General features: G+C 41.6%; 1 protein-coding gene across 1 annotated transcript in view; it reads right to left on the bottom strand.

Moving 5' to 3' along the window:
• Window positions 1-24,036, bottom strand: part of sptbn5 (spectrin, beta, non-erythrocytic 5) — a 47,810-nt gene extending 23,774 nt beyond the window's left edge. Inside the window, exons 1-30 of the mRNA XM_072689809.1 lie at window positions 23,911-24,036; window positions 19,628-19,795; window positions 19,402-19,518; window positions 18,049-18,206; window positions 17,707-17,935; window positions 14,763-15,397; window positions 13,982-14,120; window positions 13,593-13,816; window positions 13,239-13,392; window positions 12,961-13,161; window positions 11,809-12,015; window positions 11,507-11,693; window positions 11,280-11,416; window positions 10,955-11,158; window positions 10,558-10,710; window positions 10,313-10,443; window positions 9,945-10,196; window positions 6,615-6,902; window positions 6,198-6,432; window positions 5,680-5,819; window positions 5,499-5,598; window positions 5,152-5,322; window positions 4,525-4,689; window positions 4,050-4,276; window positions 3,015-3,201; window positions 2,243-2,443; window positions 2,044-2,157; window positions 1,798-1,955; window positions 1,578-1,710; window positions 1,262-1,407 (exon numbers count right to left, since the gene is read on the bottom strand). Coding sequence (XP_072545910.1) covers window positions 1,262-1,407; window positions 1,578-1,710; window positions 1,798-1,955; window positions 2,044-2,157; window positions 2,243-2,443; window positions 3,015-3,201; window positions 4,050-4,276; window positions 4,525-4,689; window positions 5,152-5,322; window positions 5,499-5,598; window positions 5,680-5,819; window positions 6,198-6,432; window positions 6,615-6,902; window positions 9,945-10,196; window positions 10,313-10,443; window positions 10,558-10,710; window positions 10,955-11,158; window positions 11,280-11,416; window positions 11,507-11,693; window positions 11,809-12,015; window positions 12,961-13,161; window positions 13,239-13,392; window positions 13,593-13,816; window positions 13,982-14,120; window positions 14,763-15,397; window positions 17,707-17,935; window positions 18,049-18,206; window positions 19,402-19,518; window positions 19,628-19,795; window positions 23,911-24,036 — 5,687 coding nt within the window. The remainder of the gene's footprint in view (window positions 1-1,261; window positions 1,408-1,577; window positions 1,711-1,797; window positions 1,956-2,043; window positions 2,158-2,242; window positions 2,444-3,014; window positions 3,202-4,049; window positions 4,277-4,524; window positions 4,690-5,151; window positions 5,323-5,498; window positions 5,599-5,679; window positions 5,820-6,197; window positions 6,433-6,614; window positions 6,903-9,944; window positions 10,197-10,312; window positions 10,444-10,557; window positions 10,711-10,954; window positions 11,159-11,279; window positions 11,417-11,506; window positions 11,694-11,808; window positions 12,016-12,960; window positions 13,162-13,238; window positions 13,393-13,592; window positions 13,817-13,981; window positions 14,121-14,762; window positions 15,398-17,706; window positions 17,936-18,048; window positions 18,207-19,401; window positions 19,519-19,627; window positions 19,796-23,910) is intronic.
• Between the last annotated feature and the right edge of the window lie 1,325 nt (window positions 24,037-25,361).

The raw sequence follows: 25,361 nt of genomic DNA, 5'->3' as shown, positions 1-25,361 counted from the left end.
CTTAAGCTTTCATTTCATAAAACTTTCTTATGAATAGCTATAGGTATGTTCTAACTATAGTAAAACTCATCATACAGAATTCTTACACTGGCAGTCAAAACCAATTGCTCAATGTATGTCAAGTCATGTATGTCATACAAGTATGTCACTGATATTTAGCTACGGTTTTTAATATGATATTCCATCTGTTCACTCAAAGGAGGACAGACGATGCAAGATGCCACATAGTCGATTGAGTGAAAAACCAGTTGAGATTGTGTGAGGCTACGTTGGGAAATATGTGGAGAAAAAGAGAAATATAACCACTGTGGATGGTCTGTGGACAGAAGTGTGGAAAGCAGTTTCCCTATGAAAAAAAAACAACGTGAATTTTTTAACTATTATTCTTGACATTATAGTTTTTATCAGTAATGTAAAGTTCAGCCCTGAAACTGAGCTGGGTTCTCTTTACTGGCTTCCTGAGCTGCTTCCCACATCAGATTCAAAACCCTGACATTGGCCTACAAAGCCAAGAATGGACCACAATGGGTCAAAAGCCAATCTGTACCAAAAGCCCTTCGAGCTTTAAGTTCGGCTCAGCCTGACCCGACATCCTTTAACATCCATGGAAGACAAGCATCCAAGCTTTTTTTGTCCTGGCTTTGAAGTGGTGGAACAAACTTCCCCTGGGTGTCCGAACGACAGAGTCGCTCGCTGTCTTCAAACGTAGACTGAAGACCCACCTCTTCCAAGAGTACATGGGTGAAATGCAGTGCAGAGTACTGTGGTCTCCATACTGACTTTTGTATTTAGTAGTATCCAAGCTATCTTAAAGTTATCTTTGGATCCTAGTCTATACAAACTAGCTAAGGGTATTTTTACCTTACTGTTTTAGTAAACAGTGAAGCACTTTTGTAAATCACTCTGGATAAGAGCATCTGCTAAATGCCCTAAATCTAAATGTCACAGGTGCTCTTGTCTTGAACACAACTTGAATGACGACATGAATGACGTGTCACAAACTGTATAAATACTGCATGTGTGGCAAGTTTATAAAATGTTTTAAAGAAACTGCTTCACACATTGTTTACTGCTGTCCAAATTGAGTCTTAAAATCAATTAATGAGCTGTATGGTTTCTTGCATTGTCTTGTTGAATATCCACCATTCAATAGGATAACAATAATAATAAATATGACATCCAAAAAGTTGTTAGTCATTTCATGGCAACTGACATCATATATTTCCTAAACACATGGTATATGCTGTAGTAGCACTGATACCTAAGTATCCCCTGTGTTTCCTGGATGAATTGCTTCTCAGGGTGGTTGTTTTTGATGAGCTTGTGAGCCAGCTCTTTGCATCCGTGCATCTTCTCCAAGCCCACATCTAGCTGCTTCAGGAACACCTCAAACCTGGTCTGGAGTTGCTGTCACAGAACAGATGACTGACATTCAGACACACTGCTTACGTAGTTTGTTAATTCTTCTCAAGTAACTCGACAGACAAATCACTGATCACATTAAATGCTCATATCTGCCAAAGCAGAACATGCAAGAAGATGTTTCCTTTTTAACAAGAGCTGACCAACTGTCTTACCAGTACATTCTCATAATCAGAGCCATAGTCATCAGAGGAGGCAATCAGCTGCTGCTGAGCTATCCACTCTTCCAGATCTGAAGACTCGCGCTTAAATTCATGCAAGTGAAGCGTCTCCTGGAGTCTTTTGTCTCTGTTGTAGCAAAACATAGGCGGTAGATTGTTTTTTGTGTCATCATGGGGTGGGGCACATTACAACTTTGCAGATTTCTGCAGTCACCTGAGAGTAGCTGAATGCTGTAGTTCGCTTAGCTGGGTTTTGATGGGGTAGTAGGATCTCTTTACTTCCTCCAAGCCCCATGCCCGCACAGCCTGGTCCACGCTGGACTTCAGCTCATGCACCTGAGCTGCTAGCACCTCGATCTGACCCTCCACGGCCTGCACACATAAACCGTTACCATCAACACTGCATAAATACAACAGCCATACTGCAGCATTGATGAACACATTACAGCTTTCTGCGCACCTGATGCTGCTTCATAAGACTTTGTGTGGCCAATTCATTTTTGCCATAGTCAGAACTGACCAAGGCAGATGTTTCAGACAGGCGGTTCTCCAACTCGGCACACTCAAGCAAGATCTGCGAATAGTTATAAATATTTACCTTTAGACAAATTCATGTCTTACATACAGATACTATTTCTCTACAGGACTGCAGCTTTTACCTGTTCCCGCACAACTGCTTTATTGAGATGGGCAGAGCGTTTTTCACAGGCATCTTCTAGCTCCTCCCACTCTGCAAGTAGATGGTCACATCTTTGCTGCACCTCTCTGCTATCCCATTGGCTGGACCTGGCCATAGTCTGCCCTCTGTCCAACACTCGCTGAAGATACTGGCTGTGGGCATTAACCTCTGATTGCAGCTCCTAGTGGGGTTCAGAATAGCTAGGTCACATAGGGGGCACTAAGTAGGGCCAGTTCCACAGGCAATTTCCCATAATCTTTTACTGTTGACACTGCAATTTAGTCCAACACTGGACTTAATTAAGGTTCAGGAACATGGATCTTGGTGTTCAGACAATAGAGAGACAAGTCAGGACTGATGGAATGGCAGGGATGACTGTGTTCTAATGGGTGTTATAACATTTTTGAAAAGTTATCTTTTTTCTTCTTCATATTACTGAATGGTATTATATAAATATATGGTATATATAAATATATGGTATTATATAAATAATTTATTTCTTTATTTATCTACATTTTTGTAATTGAGTCTCTTGCTATCCCTTCCTGCTGTGACACTGAGAATTTTCCCACTGTGGGACTAATAAAGGATTATCTTATCTTATCTTATTTTCATACTATACTTGGTACCATTACTAAAATCAGAATTCTGGTATCGTGACGGCACTAGTTAATATACATAACTCTCCTAAAAAAGATACTCTTAAAAAAACAACATTTCACAACTTTGTATAGCTGTATCTAAGATTCCACCTTGTGCTTTTGTAGCAGGTTGATGGCCCCTGCCAAGGATTTGCCGTAGTTACTGGTATCAGCCAAAGGGTAATGTTCAGAGATCCAAGTAAGCTCCAGGTCCACATCATGGTAAAAGCTAAAGAGGGCCACATCTGCTTCCAGTTGGCATCTACGATGATCCAAAGGCTTTTGTAGAGACTTAAATCTGCCAAAAAGACCAAGACTTAATCAACTGGCCAACATTACATGTCATATCACTCTACATAAAGTGGTAATAAGAACTAGCGGTCACAATGTTGACAATACAAATATGATTTTATTTGCTATCCCAAACCACTAGTGAACCTACATGTCACTTATGTGTCTTGTGAAAGTACCTTTTCACTATAGGTTGAAAGTGAATGGGTTTTAGGGCCAAAGCTTCTCAAGACAGGACAACCATAATCACCATTAGTGTCGGACACAGATGGTGTTTGGCTTCCGCCTTTAACCCATCCATGCAGTGAACACACACATACACACCAGTGAAACACAGACAGTGATCATGAGCACACATGCCCAGAGCGGTGGCAGCCATTGCTGTGGCGTCCAGGGAGTAGAGAGGGTGAAGGGCCTTGCTCAAGGGCCCAACAGTGGTAGCTTGCCTAGCCCGGGTATCAAACCCACAATTATGGACTGCCAGCAGGCTGAAAGTGTTATTACAAATTTCTGAAAGTTATTACAAAGAATAGCCCCACCAGTTTGTACAGAAGTCCCTGTAGTTACCGAATAATACACCTTAGTGTATTAGTGTATAGGCTTTGGAGTGTTAAGGGGCTAACTTTATTTGAGGTAGCTTCTCGAGACATTAAACTCCTCAGATATCTGGATCCTATCACCACCACTGTAAACTCTGACTCGGTTCTCTTTTACAGTTCCCATCACGGTACAGCTCAAAACACTTCACATCATTCCAAAACAATAACTAAATATTGAGTCACTCTGGGATTTTTCATACTGAACATTCAAGGGGTATATGAAAAATACAATCTGAGGCCTGTCGAAGGAGCTCACAGTTTCAGGTAGGTGTCTGTCTCACGGAGGATTCTCAGGGAGTCAAAGTGATTGATGGCCAAGTGTTTGGCACGGGCGACGATGGAGTTGATCTTGTCTGCTAGCTCCTGAGCGTCCTGCTCCAGCTGCTTGTGCTCCTTAAGGAGCTGTCGACTTGAGCGAAGGTCATGGCCCTTTGCTGCATGCTGCAGCATCCACTGAATTACCTCAATTTTCACTTTGGCGTCCTGAAAAGAAGCAGACATATAGTTTTGTCTGAAGGCAGGTGTACCAAAGGGAAATCTCACTTAAAAGAGGGACGTTGATTTTTAGCCTTGACTGTCTGTTGCCAATCTTATCCACACAAAGAGAAAAAGAGTTTTGCTGTGTTTCTGTTTCAGTGACATATAATGTGGAGATATGTAAAAATATATATATTATAGGTGAAATTGTATTTAAAGGGGAAAGGAAAAGCTAATCAGAAATTCACATTTACCTGAAGCAGCTCCATGAGTTGTTCCTGTTGCCCAGCCTGTCTTAGCTTATCCCCTCTTTCTGTCATCTTTCTCTGGAGCTCGTTCCACCGGCCCCGCACCTGCCTAGACTTCCTCTGGATGCTTTGACTGTTGTAGTGGTCTTCAGCGATCATCTCTTCTCCTGCCTGATTAGGAACAAAACCCATATTACAGACATAGCATTTACAAATATGAGAACAAATGAACCTCAGTGGCATAAGACCAATCAAAATGTATATTGGTCATCAGATGGTACATACTATGCCAGGCATCATTCGTGATTAATTTGGTTATACTCTGTTCATTTATTAATAAAACACCAAAATAAAAAAAAGAAAAGGACAAAGAAAAAGAAAATTACCAATACTTTGTGAGCTTTAGCTTAATTATTCTCAAAGCTTTTCTCATAGAAGCCCAGTATTAACAGTTATCTGGGTATTACATGAAATCAGCCTCAACATGTTACATGAAATCGGTCTCTTTTTTATTAAAATGTTTTGGTGAAAGCAAATGTGTTCAGACATTTAGATTTCTGTTTCCAGTCTTACAGTAAAGCTGTACATTACCAGACAGCTCTGGTGAACTCTGCATGCTCTGATGCAGCCTACCTCGATAAGTCTGTCCAGACGGACTTGATTGGCCTGCATCTCTTTCTCAGCTGCCTCGTGCCTTTTGAGTTTGTGGAGGACGTTGGTGGGATCCCTGTACGACTCATCTTCAGCTATCTTAAATTTCTCTTCCATCCAAAGAATCAGCTCCTCTGCATCTCTGTAGAACTCCTGCCATTTAGAAAAAGCCACTATTAAAACTGGTGGGTTTCTTTGTGTGGTACTACATTCAGGTTTCACCACTAGCTAGGCTAGGATCCTTGGTTAAAGACTGTGAAAGTCCACCTGAGTATTTCCGAACAAATCAGTAGTCCCTTTATCTAGGCCTACATCATCCCCAGCAATACCTGGTATTTTTTGGAAGCAAGTAATTCCAGTCTTCTTTGTTTACAGTTATCTTTCAGCTTTCTGTTTCGTTCTTCAATGGCTCGAGATCGCTGCTGAATTCTGAGAACATCAGAGAATTATCAATATTAATACAGTTGAGCAAAAATAAAAAAAGTGGAAATTAATGCAGGTTATTCTCACTGTTTGGAAGCAAAGTGCCGCTTGTCAATGAGCTCTTGGCTTCTGTTTTGAAAGTTGTCAATCTGTTGGTCGAGAGCTCTAAGCAAACCCTCTAGCTCCTCTTGGCGGCCAAGCAAACTGTGTACACTATCCACAGAGTCCTGCCCACAAATACAATCATCACCACCAGTGTAACATTAAACAGGTTTAAAATAGCAGAAATATTGCTGAGTGGCTGATTTATTGTTGGGCTTATCATTTGTTCTTGATAGAATCCTAAATGATAGAGTTCAGATTACTGTTCATAGCTATGCCCTCATAATGATGGATCCCTCTGTGCTCATAAACTGAACAAATCCCAAGTAAGAAAACATCAGTATATGCAAACATCTTCTTGTGTCAGAATCTTCAAAACTGTATGTAATTTCTTCTTAAAAAAAAGTTGGTGAATAAGCCCCATTGTCATTTCCATGAGTTCTCCTGCAGGAATGGCCTTTAATTTAAATAATTCCTCAGCTTCTCATGAAGGCAAAACTCACCCCAAGATCATTGATTTTGAGTCTGGCTTCATGACCAGATATCGTAGCATCTATTCGATCTGCTTCCTTGTTCAGTTTCTGAAGGTCAAGTCCTTGTTGCAGCCTCCTGTTTTGGCTAGACCACAGCTTGTCCAGCTTATTCCATTCATGGTTTAACTTTGCCAGTGTTTGCTGGACATCCTTTCTCCCAGATGATGATTCTAAAGACTCACCCAGCTTTTCCATGGCTGTCAACCTGAAGGTATGAAGTCAGTATTATATTTCATTTTTTTTTAATTACAGTAGTGCTGCTAGGACAGCAGTTTTACAAACCCTGACAACTAAAGAAATATTTACAAATGTTCAAATGTAGCTCAATGTCATTGTCTCTGCTGATTATAGCTTTACTGATTGGTATTCAGTCATCTGTCACAAAACCTGGCTCGCTGTTGCTCGATCTCCAGCCGCACTTCCTGATTCTCCTCCAACAGTGCCTGAGCTGACCCTACATCAGAGATGTTCTCCTCTTCCACAAGGCGCTCCTCCATTGCCTCAGCCCACAGCATCAGGTCCTTGCACTCTTTCTGGAAAAGCTGCAGCCGTCGAGCCTCATCCAGCATGCTTTGCCTGTTGGTAGCTTGGGCCTTGACCTGCTGCAGCAGTTCCTCCAAAGCATGGACCTCCTCCATGATGGCAGCACTCTCTGCAGGGCTGCAGTCATGCTTCCTACAACACAGCAAGGGGTAGAACAGTGAGGGAACTTCAAGCTAGGAATAACTGTATGCAGAGTACAGAATTAGGAGGTGTTAATACTTGTAGTTTGATTTCCGTTGGTCTGAACAAAACAAGAAAATTGTTAAATTATAGTTCTGGTTTGCTTTGCTCAAACTTAACATTCGTATCTAAGATATTAGAAAAAGCTGTGGCCCAACAACTCTGCTTATACCTGAGTAAAAATGACATGTATGAGAAATTCCAGTCTGGATTTAGACTCAATCACAGCACAGAGACAGCCCTAGTGAAGATTACGAATGATCTCCTTCTTGCCTCTGATCAAGGCTACGTATCTTTATTAGTCCTACTAGACCTTAGTGCAGCCTTTGATACAATAGATCATTCTATATTACTAGAAAGATTAGAGAAAATGGTTGGAATCACAGGGACAGCCCTATCATGGTTCCAGTCATATCTAACGGGACGCTTCCAATTTGTAAAGATAAATGATTTATCTTCAAACTACACAGAAGTAAGATATGGAGTTCCGCAAGGCTCAATTTTAGGACCACTATTATTTACATTATACATGTTACCACTGGGCTCAGTTATAAGCAGACATGGCGTTAATTTCCACTTCTATGCAGATGACACACAGCTCTATATATCAGCCAAACCTGACGATAAATTTAGACTACAGAAAATGGAGGACTGTGTAAAGGATATAAAACTCTGGATGTCACATAACTTCCTTCTCCTTAACAGTGACAAAACCGAAGTTCTCCTTTTAGGTCCAAAAGACTCTAGAAATAAACTATCAGACTTAATGTTAGACTTGGCAGATTCTCCCATCATTCCTGGTTTAGCAGCTAAAAATCTTGGCGTCACATTCGACTCAGATTTATCATTTGAGCAACATATAGCTAATATTAGTAGAACAGCCTTTATGCAGCTTAGGAACATCTCCAAACTAAGAAACTCCTTATCACTACAAGACGCAGAAAAGCTAGTACATGCTTTTATTACCTCAAGGCTAGATTACTGTAATGCGTTACTGTCAGGTTGTTCCAGCAGGAACCTCAATAAACTTCAGCTGGTGCAAAATGCTGCAGCCAGGGTCCTTACTAAAACTAGAAAATTTGACCATATCAGTCCAGTTCTATCAGCACTTCATTGGCTCCCAGTTAAATTCCGTATTGAATACAAAATTCTTTTATTAACATATAAAGCCCTACATGGCCTCGCTCCTGAGTACCTGCAGGATCTTATAGTATATTACGAACCATCAAGACTACTTAGATCTCAGGGTGCTGGCCTCTTACGCGTTCCCAAAATTCTGAAAACCTCAGCAGGGGGAAGAGCCTTTTCCTATAAAGCCCCCCAGCTCTGGAATAACCTTCCAGATAATGTTCTGGACTCAGACACAGTCTCAATCTTTAAATCTAAACTGAAAACTTATATGTTTAGTTTAGCTTTTGGTAATTAATGTTTCTTAGATAAGGGCTGCAGGTCCAGGGGTTCGCGGACCCAGGGAATTGTAGTACTCTGAGATGCTGGAGCTGTCGTCTCGCTGCTTACACGCGATCACTCAGGTTTGTTGACGGTGGAGCAGATAGATGCTGGTGTTCTCAGGGTACGCCCGTGTCCGTGTTACCTTCTGGCTCTCTCCTTTTAATTATGCTGTGATAATCAGACCTGCCGGAGTCATCAGACATACCCAGATGCTGATGATCAACATTCTCTGCACTCCATAAAATTCCTCTTAGAACTAACTTCTCTCTCTTTACCTTCCCCGAGTAAATGGCCACCCAGCCCGATCTGCAGGAAGATTGCCCGCTGAGGTCCCCTCTACCTGCATCTAACCAGCTGCCACCTACCAGTCCAGCCAGCGGGTCCCCCCCAACCCGCCACCACCCATAGCTCACCCGCCAGCCGCTGCTGCCTGTTTGGTGGCCGTGCTGAAACCTAGATGGACTCGTACCTGTCTGACACTATTAATATCACAACTATTAACTTTCTGTTGTACCTGGTTTGGTAATTTTTATCATTAATGTTTAAAACAGTCTGGCCAGAGGAGGATGGGTCCCCCTTGTGAGTCTTGGTTCCTCCCAAGGTTTCTTCCTCCAGCTCTGAGGGAGTTTTTCCTTGCCACTGTCGCCGTTGGCTTGCTCACGGGGGTCTTTGACGCTTCATGTTATTTCTTCTTTCTTCTCTGTCTCTGTTCTTTATTAAGTAATAATTATGTAAAGCTGCTTTGTGACGACAACAGTTGTAAAAAGCGCTATACAAATAAATTTGACTTGACTTGACTTGACTTGCTTTGTGTTCATACTGAAATATTTGCAATCAAACCAAAAGGGAAAAAAGTGACATATGACACATATATGACATAAGCCTGCATGTAGAGGTCTGCATAAGGTGGGTATGTCCACGAGTCCTGAGTGAACTTCATATTAAAAAATGTGCACATGCTAATTTATTCACAGAAGGACATTAATGTTAAAGATGTAAAATTGAATGTCATTGTGGCTGCATCCCAACTCCCATCTTCACTTTACTGAGGCACCTACACTAAGGAATGCTACTTTAATGGTGGCTGAAACTCAGTGTAGTGGGGTAGTGTGTCGATTGACACACAGCTCTGTTAAACTGAAGCACTGTACAGAAGAAGTTAGAGTGTAGAAGTGTGGGCAGGTCTGCAAGGAGGCTCGCCCGTGATAAAGCAGGGAAATGTGGACAGCATGACTTTGGTGGAGTGGGCAGGCGGGGTTAACCCTAAATTTTGTGGGCAGGCGTGAACCCAAGCCTGTGTATGGTTTGTTTAGATGTCTGTGGTTTCTATTGTGTTCATACTTTAAACAAACTGTACCAGAGCTCGATTTTAGAAACAGGCTGTCTGGGACCCACCTCAGGTGGTCTCATTCCTCGGCCCACGGTTTGGTGCGCATCACAGTTGGAAAGGCAGCGTTCACACTTATTCTAACTAACCATACTAATAACTTTGAAACTTCTGATTAGCAATAGTAAGTCTTGCTTTTATAAACAGACACTTACATTTTAGCCACACTCTTTAGGTATTCAATCTTCCTCTCAAGGGCTTCTATCTCCCGCTCAGCTTGTGCCTGGCTACGTTCCTCAGCCTGCAGGGATGAAGGGGAACTGCCAACATCTGGAGTATCCAACTGTGCCAGCTTGTCTAAGAGCTGGGCTTTGGCATCCTCACAGGTGTGCAAGAAGGACTTGATATCTGCTGAGCTGAGGAGTTCATGAGCTCTCTCATCCTTTAGGGCCTGAATGTTCTCCCACCTGTTGTTAAAGAGCAAAGATTTGGAAGAACACTTGCAGCTGTTCAGTTCTTCATGTCTTATCTGGAATTTGAGGGTTTGAGTTTAACATGACAGAGAGTGTTTCATTCCTCCTACCTGTCAGTGATCTGGGCTTGTCTGGACTGAATCTCTCTCTTTTTGCTGTGCTGTTTTTTCACAAGTCCCTCACCCTGTTTGGTGATATCTTCAAGCTGACCCTTTCCACTGGCCAGCTCTGTAAGGAAGTTCTTCACACAGAAGTAGTCATTTAATTTAGCTGCTTTGGATACATATTACCAATTTTACCATATTACCATATCATCCAATTATGATCGATTTGTACTTTTTGTACAAACACTCACCTCATAGTTGGCCTGCACAACCTCAATGTTGTCTGCGTTGGAGCTGAAGGTATTGAGAACGTTCGCCTTGTCCTCCATCCAGGATTCAAACTCATCACAGGCGTTGTAGAACCCATGCAGCTGAGCAGTTTCATCCAAGATCTTTCTCTTTGACTACAGACAAAATATGATTCACATCCTTAAAGGGAACCCTGACTGTTAAGGCTTGTTAAGCACCACACTTTTCAAATATGGTATACACTATATAGACAAAAGTATTGGGACACCTCTTCATTCACTGTCTCTTCTAAAATCAAGTTACTATCTCCAACAAAAGGCTTTCTTTTAGATTTTGGAGCATTGCTGTGTGAATTTGATTGCATTTTGTGACAAGAGCGTTAGTAAGGTCAGGACTCACCTGTGCTAGCTGATAGAGGCTGCTGAAGTCTTTTTCTAAGGTGCTCTGGGTACACTCTATAGTGTCCTTCTGGAAGTGTGGATCAGGTATTGATGCAGTGGAGATTTCTGCAGTGCCCCGACGCATGGAGCGGGTGCGGCGAGGGCGACTCACTTTTCTCGTCTGCGTCTCTGGAACTCCATTTGTAGGCGCAGGTGGTGCTTGCTGTGTTTTCAAATATTAAATAACAGACCATCATCAACACAAAAACGAATGGGATATAGGTGTGAAAACACTAAAGGTTGCTAATTGTATTGACTGTACAGTGTCAGGTCGAGAGGCTTACAGCCAAAGGCAGCTCTGTAATATATGTAGAAGGCACTAGTTGTTCATTTCCTTTACTGTCTCGCACAAGCATTTTATCATCCTTCTCTCTGCTGAGAACTGTCACCATTTCCCCACGATCCCAGGTTATCTTCACACCTGAAGACAAATATAAGTTACACAGCATTTTATGAACCATTTTCACTGACCAAAGGAGCAGAATACATACCAAACTAGCACTTCATATACCTCTGTATTTGAACCTAATTTTGGCATTAAACTCTTGTATCTGGTTAGCAGGAGAGGATTTTTGTAAAGTTTCTTCTGTCTTGAAGTTTCTTCCTTTAATTAAATTTCTTCCTTTTTCCTTCACTGTCTGTCCTTCGTCTCCTGATGAATCACTGTAGTGGACCATCTTGCTCTGCTGAGGTTCTGTCTACACAAAACAACAAAGTATTGTGCATTCCTATACACTTAAAAGAAAGAAAATGTCAGAGCGTGCCAATAATGATGAATGCTGAGGTTGAGGAACCGTGGTTAATCATACTTACAGTTAGTGGAGCGAGCTGGGCAGCACTTTTAGCCTGCTCACCAAGCCTGTTCACCTCTGAAGCATATGCCTCCATTTCTTTCTCTAGTCTATGGTGGCGCTGGAGCAGCGCACTAGTGCTCAACTCATCCTTTCCATAATCCTCATCGATAAGGAGAGGCTTACGGTCATTAAGCCATGAGTTAGCCTCTGTTGCATCAGCAAAATACTGTAAGAAAAACATACAGTTTAAATAGACTGCTTTAAAAATCTGCAAATGTGTCTGTGTGTCAAAGTCAGATTGATTTTATTTTATTTTTAAAACTGTCATTCAAAATGAATTATTATTAAACATATTGTGGTGGCTCAAAGCGCAAATTACATTTCCCTACTGCACGGGAAGCCCAAGCCACGATTTTCACATAATGCTGCTTTAATTCGAGTACCATTGATCAGACTGTAAAATAAAAGTGTTGAAAACCAAAAGCACATGAAGACCAAAGCACATTCTAAGACATGCAGAAAAAACTACAGAAAAAAATTCCAAATGTTTAGATATCCCATTTGGAACAAGAAGGGGAGGTCTTTTGAAAGAGTTCAGTGGCTAAAACTAGTGTGAAAGTACACTACATCTCTGCATACAACTGGTCTGTATGGGAGGGTGGCTAGTAAGAAGACATTACTGAAGACATACCAGTAATACATCAAAGCATTTGGAGAGTTTGCCAGGAAATGTTCTGGTTGGATGAGCCAATAAATGTAGCATTTGTCCAAAAAAAATTACAAATGACAAAAAAGCTACTAATGCCTATTCCTCAACAAATACCATCCCAAAAGTGAAGTCTAGGGGTGGCAGACTAGGCATCTTATAAAAAAGAACTAATGGACTGACACCTTTGAGCAGGACAATGATCCCGAACACAAGGCCAGAGACATCTAACCCGAACTACCTATAGCAAACCTGCTTGGAAGAATGTGCAAAAATCTAATGTGCAGTGTGTGTGTGTGTGTGTGTGTGTGTGTGTGTGTGTGTGTTATATACAAAATACTTATATATTTATCACAACATACTACCATTATCCTGAATTAATGACAACCAAACATGGGAAGATGGTATATTTGCAAATATGAATAAGGACATATCCTGCAACACATAGCTAGAAATAGATATAACCTGTTTGATGACACTGGCTGCATGCAATCTGTTCTTGCGGTTGGCGACTTGGTCCCTGAGCTGTTGCCATTGTTTTTGCAAAGTCCGAATCCATTTCTGGATGTCCCTCTCATTGGGGTGTCTCCCTCTGCATAGATCCTGACCCCTCGACACAACTCCTGAGCACAAAGACTCCTGAGACTGCACCTCTGCTTCCAAAGCCTACAAATTAACACGGTTGGTTCATTGCATTTCTCGAGAAACTCAAAATTGTGGGGCAACTGTAGGTTGTTACAAACCTTATGTTTTTGAATGGCTTGTTGAATCTGAATGAGATCTCTGCCTAAAGATGCTGCTTGCACCAGAAGCCACTTCTCATAGATCCATGCCTCCACCTCCTCACAGTCATGAAAGAACTCAAAGAGTTTCAGCTGTCCTTCCAGAGCTTTCCTCCTTTTGAAAAAAAAAAAGTCTATCAGACTACTCAACAACAACCCACAATCTATTAGAGCAATGTCAAACCAAAGTCATGGAGGAGACTCAGGATGTTTTGTTTAATTTTATATACAGCTATAAATGTAAAATATAAAAAATACCATATCATATTATTTTTATAATATAAAATAAAGTATACATTTAAATAAAGACTCTACCTGTTCTTACTGAGAGCCAAGAGGGAGTTATACTGGGCATTGAGCTCTTTGACCCTGCCCTGAACCTGTGACACATCCCTGTGTTTCCCCCTTAAAGCATTGCTGCTGATGGAACTCAGTGTTTCTCCGAGAGAGAAGATCTGAGTGTCTAACAGGTCCTGCTTCTGCAGTAGATCCACCACCTCTGGCAACTGCTTTCCCAAATCAGAGGATTCAGCCTGAGCCTAAGATTGAAACAACATAGTCAGTGACAACAGATTTGCTATTTTGGGTTATTATTAAATGTACTGGTCCTTCAGTCCTAAACAGAGGCTTATAATGCAACATGAAAAGCATCCCATCAGTTGAATAGAAATGAGAATGTAGGGATAGATTAAGCTTCTAATGACCTGTAGATCCTTGAGGTCTAGGGAGATTAACTCAATATCCTTAAGAACAGCCAGTGTGTTCACAACATCTCCAATGGAATCTCTTTGCTGCTGCAGTTGCTGGAGCAAACCTTGCCATTTGTTGGAGATTTTCACTTCCCTGTCACACACAAACAGCAACATTTAGGTTATAATTAGATCACATTTGCTTTCAATTAGGTTCTGCCCTCACAGTGTGTTATCTAGAGCACCAAGGGGCCTGAAAAAAACAACTGATGTACCATTATACAAAGTGGAAGTTTTAAAAACGACCAACATCTATTCACTATTAAAAATGACCCTCTGTAGAGGTGGCATGTCTGTAAGGATGAACATTAGTATCAGGTCAGTCTATAAACTGACATGACCCTGTGTGTCCTCTGCTGGCTGCAAGTGGAGTAGGTATGGCTAGCAGGTGAGAGGTGTAGGGATTAGGGGATGCACCTGGGGTAAATGGGAACATGCTGGTTTATATATTACTTTACCACCTCAGTCCACACGATTTCTTCATTTCAAATGCCGGATCTGTATCTCTCAGCTTGTAAAATGCATGTGAAAAGAGTGTCCTTTAGTGGGGGTGCAAATTCCACTTTCCAACTGTTGGGGGAACCCAAGCAAGAAATACCAATTCTTGCATATTGCTGCTTTAAAATAAGTGCTACTAAGGGCTCTCGTTTTTAAGCAAAACAAGCAGATAAATATGCTTGTAAATACCTAAGAATGCTTTGCCCTAAACAAAGCTGTCAACTCTCCAGATACTCACCTGCTGATGATTTGTTTCTTGCTGTGGTAGTCCTCCCTCTCAATGACAGACGCCATCTCACTGAGGGCCTGAAAACGAGGCTCATTGGCCAACACGTCTGTGCACAGCGCCTCCAGTCTTTGAGCTGCTACTTGAGCATCCTCCAGACTCTTCAGCGCCCTCAGGTCATCCTTCTGCACCAACTGCAGTGTGTCTTGCACGTAGCTCTCCCTGAGCGCTGCCTTGCGGCTGAACTTCTGGGCCAGCTGCTCGAGCTGCTCCAGCCTCAGGAGGGCGTTCTGTAGGTCGCGCTCTCGCTCGTGCTCAGCACGCTCCAGCAGGGCCCAGTTCCTCTCAATGTCTCCCAGGGTCTTGCCTTCTGGAGGGATGTAGGCCCGCTGGTTGTTGGCCCGCAGCTTTGTGCGAAGGCTGAAGAGGTGGGCCTCGATGGCGCCTCGCTCCTGATACTTAGGAGGCTTCTCCACAGTGCGGTAGGTCTTAAAGTCGGTCACAAGCCGTTTCATGCCCGGCAGGGAGTTTGGGAAGGAGCGATTGTCTAGCTCCACCACTTTAGTCTTGATCCAAAGCAGGAGGCCAGAGACCATGTACTCATATTGGCCTTTCATGTCATCCAGCTCTTTTAGGAGGTCTATAATCTGAACACAGAATGGGAGGATGTTAACATTGAAAACAGACTCACTAGACTACACTGTCAGTATCTGTTTTTTCAAGACATTGTCTACAAGTTCTTAATCATCTACCATCAATCAACCATCTACAAATGTTTTTAATTTCTTGACAAAGTTTTGAGCAAAATGACGTGTTTTTAAACTGCACAATAGTTTGCATTTACGCTCTTGTAATAATGGATCCCCTCATCATTGTAAATTGAACAAATGCCTTTGGTGAATATCAGAAACAAAAACTGCGTAAGAGGGTTTTAAGAAGACAATTCTTCGTAAGAATGGCTAAAGAATAAGACCCACTGTTTTTAAAATACCTGAAAAGCTAAACATCTACATTTGAAATACTATCTGTCATTTGTTAATGACTATTCTATTCTGAATGACAAAATCACTTAATTCTAGGACTGGACATGAATATAATATTACAACACTTCCAGAAACAATCTTCACAATACACAATATGCTATGATTTCTTTGCCGATATCAGTTAAGGTTTAATGGAAAGTGCTCTCTTTTGAATGAACCATGCAGCAGGTCACATATTCAGTGTTCTAGAAGTAAAAAAATCCACAAGCTAAAAACAATTGTGACATATTGTGATTTATTACGATAACTATAAACATCGACACATCACCATGCCTGCTTGTTTAAAAAATATTTCCAAGCCATATTATTTGTGCCATAACCACACAAGCAGCCGAATTACTGTGTATTACAGTTGTTTATCATCTTGTGTATCATGTTTATCACCGTGCCTGATTTTGAGAACTTTTCTAAAGTAATGCCCTAGGGTTGAGCTTTAGTTGTGCTCATTGAATAATTTCAATTGCAACTGTAATTTGACCAGGGGTGCCCAAACCTCTGCAAGTCTGTAGAGCTGAAATGCTTTTCCACAGGTCACTGAAGCTCTGAAATGGTAATAGTTTATTTTGGTCACACGGCTTTCACTATCACAGTTACTTATTCTGAGACCATAAGCCCATCACCTTCTAACCCATTTCTAAGTGGTAAACGTGTTGTCAACACAGCATTCTGACATCCAGCTATATATACACACCTTTCCCAGTGCATGCACACTCCTGTGTGGCTTCACAATGGCCTTTCTCATAGTCTGCCATCTCAGCCACTCGTTGCTAAAACGGCCACTGAAAGACATCCCTGCCCGATGGCCCGTCTGGGTTCATCCGAACAACAAACACGGAGGCTCCTTGTCTCACAGCCAAACAGAGCTCATCTCTGTCCTGGCCCGGCCCGGCGCAATTCCCAAACCACAGTGCCTGTCATTATTTAACACACTTCTCTAACACTGCACACTGTTCTATTCACACGTGTTGACACCGCGGTCATCCTGTTCCTGCATGGTCAGAGCAGGACACTTCTCACCCCTGCACTTCTCTATAGGTCCCTGGCCAGGACACTAATGGAATCTCTGACCCACTGAACTCACTTCCACCAGGTTGCCTCAGACTGTCTGTTGAGAGGAGCTTGTGGGATCTTTCCTGTTATGGTGCTGAAATGACTGCAATACTGCAGGGTGAAACAACTCCCTCATTTGCCTGTATTACCCAAGCTGAGTACACACTTATCTGATTAGGGCCATGGCTCCTCCCTTTGCCCTACTGTGAAATCCAATAATCCTTGTCTTCCTGAGTACAACCCTCATTCAGGATTAATGAATGGAGTTCACAAGACAGCCCACTTGGGGGGGCAAAAGCATTTCAAATGAACTGAGGGTTAGAAATCATGGCTCTCACCATGTGCATGTTTGGCTGTGGGAGATTGAAGGTACACTAAAGTGCATGTTTGTTCCTATTATAAGCATATTATAGACAGGTTAAGGCCTTCAGGAAAGGCATGTGTCACATGGGACAGCAAATAGGGCGCAATGTAAATTATGTAGTGGTGAAAGATAAATAAATAAATGATCACAATACTTAATATATCTTGAGATGATACCTATTGGCATTACAGTACATTTAAATACTTTTTGAAAACTCAGACAATTTATTTTACATTAAATAGTTCTCTAAAGAGTCGTATATTAAATGGCTTTAAACATTCTTCTGTGAGCTAAAGAACCATTTTTGCACCTGTATTATTTGCATAATGTGGAGAAGTAAAACTAACCTAAATAGCACATATAGTGAGAACTGTCTGGTCTAGTCAAACCCAATACACAACCACTAAGGAAGCCTTTTACTAGACAAATGCAGACTTTAAGGGAACCTTTCGTCAATAAAACCTTGCTTAATTTGATAAAAAGCATTGTCCCGACTGACCTTGGCGATCCTCTTCTGGATGGTCTGCCCTTGCTTCATTTTGGAAAAGTAGTGGTAATAAAGTGAGACATAAGTCATGATAGACTTCTCATCAGGATGAGGCACCACCATGTCCTCCACATCCAGCAGCTGCATGATGCCAAATTCACTCTCGGCCAGGCTGAAAGCGTGACCCAAGTTCCTCCTTGCCTCGTCTGGCCGGAGTCGACTGTAGATAAACAGATCTGGGCTGAAAAAGAAAGCCAACCCTGTATTAGCAGATGAAGCTCTATTGTTGATGCTAAACTCTTGAAAATACACGGAATTGTTTTAAGCCTAAGTTCACTTCCAGGGGAAGACTACCGATGAGCGTGGATAAGAGCGTTGAAGGCCAGCCCATCCCTCCAGCTGCTGGAGAAGTCCTGAACATCCACATTGGCATAGCCCGCAGTCTTCCGTTGACACCAGATCAGGAGAGCCTCTCTGGCAGAACGCCGTGCCAAGCTGGCATCACCACTCTCCTAGGAACACAACAGACCCTTCGTCTACAAACAATTTACCTGCAACCACATCAAACCACATTAGTACCTGTTAGCTAACCAAATGTACCATCTGGACTGAGACTGGAAGGAAGGATTGGTGTTGTTTTTAAGTGTTGGGATGGACAATAACACTGATTGTCTTGATTTCTGGCTATAAACTGACCAAAAAGCTTATATCTCGATATGCTGAAGAAAAATGGTGATATACGATACAATGAATGCCTTAACAAAGTACAATGTTAAAGTATCAGTATTTTTTGTAACACCAAAGATACATTATGGATATATGCGCTCTGTGCAGCAAACTGCACTGGATAATGTTGTTTGAGATGGATTTTGTAATTAAATTGCATACAGATGGGCACCTGCATAACAAGTTTCTTAAATATAGAAACTTATAGAAAGAATCATAAAATAATTTTTAGCATATCTAGATTTACTATATATTGCCAAGCCCTTCATCACCAATGTTTGTCTCCTGCACATAAAAATGAGCACTGAAAATTAACAACTGAATGCTAGCTAGCTATGATTTATTCTCTATATACCAGTGCTGTAAAAAAAATAAATAAATAAAAATATTACTAACTGACTTGTTGCAACTGTGGTATCATATTACACAACCACACCGGAAATGATTGAGCTCTGTAGAACCACTCATTCCTTTACAACTGTTTGTAAAGGCCGACTGCATGGCTAGGTGCTTGATTTTATACACCTGTGGTAGTGAAATAGAAAATAATAAAAACAATAAAAAGGTGTGTCCTAAGACTTCTGTTCATATAGTGTATCCCCTTAAGCCGACAAACAGGGGCAGTGCAGCTGGGTGCAAAATCTAATTCATGTTATTTCGGTTTTGTAATGCTGTACTTGTGGAATTGTAATAATAGTGTACTGTTGATCTTTTGTTTAGGATTTTGCTTATGGTCATAGTACAGTTCTGACTGATGTAGCTAAAAATGATTAAATTCTAGAGCTGAGTTATCTATTAAGCTTTCATTTATGGTTGGCCTTTCAGAGGGAAGTATTCCTTTGAGATTTGTTTCACACTTCTATCGTCCCCCCCCAACATTAGTCAGTAGAAAGTCCCTGCAGTTCCTCTGTGCTTAACTCTGGTTTTATAATAGGCTGTGTTTGGCAGCAGTGCTCTCAGTGTGTGGTTTTTAGACACTACCTCATCGAGATTAATTGCTCCGATCTGGAAGCGGAGAATAATGATCCAGATCAGGCCCAGGATCAGGGTTCTGTCTCCATCCACAACGTTTTCAGGGCCAATCAGATCTACTCGGATCTGAGAAGAGAAAATGATGAGGGGCGTGAAATGAAAAACAGACAGACATAAGAAATGAAGGTCATTGAGTTTCCCAGAATCACTATTTTTTCCTTATTAATGCATGCACCTTGGTTTTGAGAAAGCTGATGGCGATGCTGTTATTCTCAAGGCAGTGTACCCTGAGGGTGCGTCGGCTGGGGGTGGGCAGCTTCTCCCTGGAGATGAGCTCCAAGAGTCGCACCAGGTGTACTCCAGTCTTCAGCTCGGTGTACACGTCATTCAGGACGATCTTTTCCTGAACACAGAAATACAAAAGGTGTATTGCAACTTCTGAGAATTGATGGGAGAATTTGACATCATGCTATGGAACCAGGACGGCCTAAAAGAGGCAATTTTACTTACTGACTTACTGAGTGAGTGAGTGAAAGAGTAATTGACGGACATTGTTGGAATGCACGTGTCTCTTGTTTGCCTAGAAAATACTTTTTTTTTGTACTGATGGTCAACTGAAGGACAACATTTTGCCACAAAGTTAACAAGTACGTGCGCTGCCGAGGAGACATGTAATCTCAGGTAAGCTGAGGTTGTAAAGTACAATTGTAAAGTGGTGCAAAGACATACTGTGGCATTAATGTGCGTCTCGCCCGGCATCGCTACCGCAGCAATAGAGGTGTTTTGTTCTTAAACTAGCTTTTTAAAAGAGTTTTTACATTCATGCCCAAACTGGCCTAGTCCCAGTTTGTGACTGACTGCCATCATTATTGTGAGGAATTCTGCAAGATCCCTGCAGCTGCTGTTTATCCATTTTCATCTGGTATGAGCTCAGCTGACAGTCTAGCAGCTAACAGTCCCAAAAGCTAGAAAAATTACGCATGTAAAAAAAAAAGCAACATATTGCAGAACATCTGAGACCGTGGGGCCTATTAGGTGTGGGACTATCTCTGTCAGGACACAGTGACAAATGAAGCCCCTTGGTCCCTTGGTTCCTTAGTCCCTTATTGTGAGTTCAAACTCCCATAGCTGGAGTACAGGTTGAGCTGACCCCTGGCATTCCCCTGAGATGCTGGGGTTAGGCGGGGCAGGAAACGTCGCCTGCACTGCTCCAGCGGCAGCAGCTGGCGGGGTCTGAACATTGTGTTTGGCTGGTGGCCACAGAGCTCCGTTCCAGCATGACTCACACACTCCTCCCTGTGTGCCGACTCCACTCGGGGCTTTGCGGCCACTCCCTGAAGCGAGTGCTATGAGAATCCAGAGTGTGGCGTCTTGGACAGGATCTCCTCTGGACAGAACGGAAGAACACACAGCTTGCCTCTGACAGATTCGTGTTTATGTGCATTTTATGATTCGGAAGCACCTAATATGAACACTCTGATGGACAGAAAGTATGAATAAATACTTTTATTCTATGTCCAGGTACAGATGCTTCCATGCTTTACTGGGTACACATGTGATGAAAAGGGAACAATACTCGTGGGAAGCAAGTGAACGGGAAAAAGGAAGGGGAAACATTTAAACTCCTTGTCAGCGGCCCGTACAAAGCTATTAATATATTTCTGTCCTCTAACAAATAGCAAATCCCAGTCAACCATCATTGCAGTCGACAGTCATATATTTATATGCATATTTATAGGGAACATATTTATATGTATAAACAGTATTTATAGTTCATAGCACTGAATTGTGCTTACTGGACAAACTGTCTCAGTCATCACTAGTTTCAGTCCTGTAGAGCCGAAGTCCTGCACAGTTCGGTTATTCCCAAATCAAGGCACACCTGATTCACCTCATCATCAACTATTACCAGGATTGTCAGCTTTGTTAGAGCAGGACAACCACCAAACTCTGCTGGACACTGGCTCTCCGGGCCTGTAATCAATGACCCCTGCCTTATTTGTTAGACGGGTCTCAAATGCACGGCAAGTCCTACTGTAACTGAACCTGCACACATTTACTCATTGTCAGCTGCATGGATCTACCACATGAAATGCTGACACTCTGTGCGCTGCCCTCTTCCTTCCTGGCTTTGGAATTGTTGAAATGTTTATACAGGACCTTGAGTTACAAGCTGTACCCTCTTCTCCTTGCTTTACGGTCTTACTCACCAGGGTGCCACCAGGAAGGATTATGTAGCTTTCAAATGAGTTACTGGGAGAACAGAAGGCTACAAAGTTGGTTAGCATCCAAGTATTCACTGAGTTTTGGCATTAGAAGAGCTAAATTCTAGGGTCATTTTGCATAGTATTGCAAAAGTTTTCTTAGCCTCCCTTTGGTGCGATACTGAACCATTATTAAAGAGGTATTTCAAGAAACAACCACAAGGTGTTTTCACTGTGTATGGAGAACTAGAACCAGACAAAGAATCTTCTATACATTCAAATGTGCTGTTACATAAAAAGCCCTGCCAGAACCCCTTTTCTAAGGATGTGCAAAAATAAACATTGCATTTCTCTGAAATCACGGTAACTAATCCCAACTAGTCCCAATTTCCACCATTCATAAAAGGCATCAGCAGATATGTACAGGAAAACCCTGTACTGGATAATCCCTGCTAAATTCACACTTAGGTCAGTGGCACAGAATGGAATGACGTTGCTACTGAACGGACACTTTTATTATTGATTGTTTCACAAACTGGTAGTCTTTTTCATTGTCATAATAAATATTACAAGCACATATCATATTGATTATGCAATCCTTCAGCGTATTCTCAAAGTTTTCTAGGTTTTGCCCCAAATAGGGATGGGATCTCCCGTTTGAGTCTGGGTCCTCTGGCGGCTCCACAATTGCCTTTGGCTTGCTGAAATCAGGGTGGACAGCAGTTCAAAACCACTCTGTGGTTTTAGCTGTGTCATGTTGACTATTGTTCAGGTCTTGGAGATTGCTTGGACGATGGTGTTTTTGTTTTTCAGGGGACTGAGATGTTCTGCTGAAGGCTGTTATCAGCCTTTCCTGTGTTGGGTAGAACTAAAAATAAACAAGTAGGCTCAAGTGGGCTGCAAGAGAATGAACTACGGGACAACAAGCTATTAGACTGACAGGCTTGTAACCTTTCCTCAGAGTGGTCTACACATGCCTAATCTGTGTGGCATAAAGTTGCATACAAGATAGAAGACATCATTTCTTCTCAGTCACCTTTTCAGAGTGAGATAAAGACACTTAAAGATTCTTTGCCACATGGAGACTGATTGTTAACCTCTCCTGGTCCCATCATTGACCCTAATGGGTATTCATATGTGGGCTCAACATGGAGCCAGAGGACAAAAGATCCTAGTTTCCAGTAGGGCTACCCACACAAGACCCACATGGGCATGTTAGCTTGGCAATTAATGGGTTAAAAGCATTTTCATATTTTTTTGTTTGCTGTTGTTAGAGAAAGAAAGTGTTTTTAATATGGGCATTAAAATAGTTGCCCAACAAAAATGGATGCCCTATAGTTTGGAAATCAAATTCTAAATATTGTTACTGTCACATTAAATGGACCAATAGTGCTCCTGGAAAACATTGACTTGTACATTGACTTTTACTGAAAGTTAAGACGTTTTTCTTCCTCCTTTGGAGATAGGAGGGTTTTGTGTGCTGTATGTCCAGGTGCTTACCAGACAAGTAAGTTGAATTGTAGATATATTATAATAAGATATACTAAGCTTGAAAGAACAGCATTTACTAGTTGAATAATTGCACATTTCAGTTTCAGAGCTATGAACAAATAAAAATTGGGAAGCATAACCTTGCTAAGCTCGACCAAATAGCTTTTTAATTGGTGTAAAATTCTGATTTCAGAATTTAGAAAGAAAAAATGCCTATGCAGCAGTTTCACCTTCAAGTGTAAAAAGCTACTAAACCTTTAAACAAGCTGCTTAAACTCAACGTTTGGTTTTAGAACCAAACAAAAACACCACATGGAAACAGAAAGTGCTGCAAATGTAAACGTTTATTAAATGTCTGTTTAATGATATTAACTATTTATCACTAACTTTAACTGGTTGTTTAGACATTTGGTTTTTATAAAGTATGCAAACAAAAATGTTCTATGGAAAAAAAGGCAGTCAGTAAGCCTTGTGGTATTGGTGCTCTCTATTGCCGATCTCGATACTGTGCGTCAGTGCCGGTATCGGTATCGGCGCAACACTACTGCTATGTACTGGTTATGCAAACATGAGTTATGGCTATTCAAGTTTTGGTCTCAGGGGTTTTTAACTGTATACTCAGAAGCTACATGAAATATCATACAGCCTATAATAAAATGAGTCACAGAACGCTACCATCACATGACACTAAATAACTACTGTGTTATCATGACAGGGAAAAGACGTGGTACAAACTCTCACCTCTGATAATCACAGTTATCAAACTAGCCTAGATTTAGCCTTGGAGGAGATGCCTAGACTGCATACAGTCGAGTATTCCTACCCCGTTCTTGGAGAAGACACTGTTCATCCACTTGGTGTAGGTCTTCTTCTGCACGGCCATGCGCTGCTCCTGCAGCTCCCGGATCCGTCCCTGCTCATAGTCATCTACGTCGGGCTGCTCAGACATCTGAGAGACCACAGCAAAACTGCTACTTTAGAAACTTTTATTTGGGCAGCCAAAAAAAGAAAGACCAATGTGAATGTCTAGACTAGGGACTGTAAAGTTAAAGGTATTAAAAAATTTAATTAAATGTGAGAATGACTGCATTAAGGCGAGGAATCAGCAAGCATGGAAATGGGATAGTGCTGATACACTAATCTTTTTTTAAATTATTATTATTAGATTTAAGAAAGTCACAATAGCATAAAGGATAAAGGAGTTGTTTCAGGTCTTACAGACTTTTTTTCCATTCTTATGAAACGCCACCTAGCACGGAAATCACATGAGGAGTTTAATTATTAAGCTTCATATTACACTTTAGCAGAGGCCTTTACCCAGTGTGAAGAACAGCAGACAATACTCTCAAGCTAGTATGGATACAATCAAGGCACACAGACCTCAAACAATTGATTACAGTCCATTACAAAAAGTAGTCTAATGTTGAGAAAGTAGCCTGTGTGTGACCTAAAGTCTGTTTACATGTACAGTAAAACCATCCATTCAAGCTCAGCTTTGTGGAGTCAATAAAAATACCTTACCTTTTTTTTACTGCCAGGTATGATAGGATTCAACCAATCCAGTTATGGGATCCATTATATGATCAGTAACAGGTAATCCAGTAGTGTTAGATGGTTAAAGAAAGTGTTTCATCCAGCATATCCTTTTAACAGTATTTCAGTTTTTATACTTTCTATACATTTATTATCTAAAGCATGATAATCTGATATGCCGATCATGGCCAACCTTTATATACCAGTCGAATCAATAAAGTGCCGGAAAACACTGGAAACACTGAAAACCTAAGCAGGCAATGGAGGTAACCCTTTATAACAAGGACCAGCAAATGATGTAATTGGACCTCGGCTGTCAAAGCATGAAATGACACGGAAACACCACCACTAACCTTTACGGAGTGGTCTTTTCAGCGCCAGGCCTGAACAGACGTTGGTTAAGTTGTGTAGATGGTCATGGCTCAAGTCTGTTTGAAGAGAGCTCCTTCTGTAAGGCTGGTCAGTAAAGTGATGAATTGAACTTTGAAGCCATAGTGGGTAGTAGATTGACAGGAGTGCAACTGTTGCTCACCTGACCGTGCGCATAGAGGGGTGTAAAGGTTGCACGCCAGATGTAATGCTGCATACAGTTCAACAGAAGAGAGAAGTTGCTCTGGCAGAAATGACAGCAATGCTAATGATGAATTCCAGTGAGAGGACATAATGCTAAATAGTCCCCTCTAGGTGTATTATCTTAAAGAATATCTTGTATATGACAACTAAACAAGGGCATCATGTTTG

This window comes from Salminus brasiliensis, chromosome 10, assembly GCF_030463535.1.
Source record: "Salminus brasiliensis chromosome 10, fSalBra1.hap2, whole genome shotgun sequence".
Taxonomy (NCBI): domain Eukaryota; kingdom Metazoa; phylum Chordata; class Actinopteri; order Characiformes; family Bryconidae; genus Salminus; species Salminus brasiliensis.
Note: the sequence above shows the minus strand (reverse complement) of the source record. Positions and strands in the feature narration are given on the sequence as shown.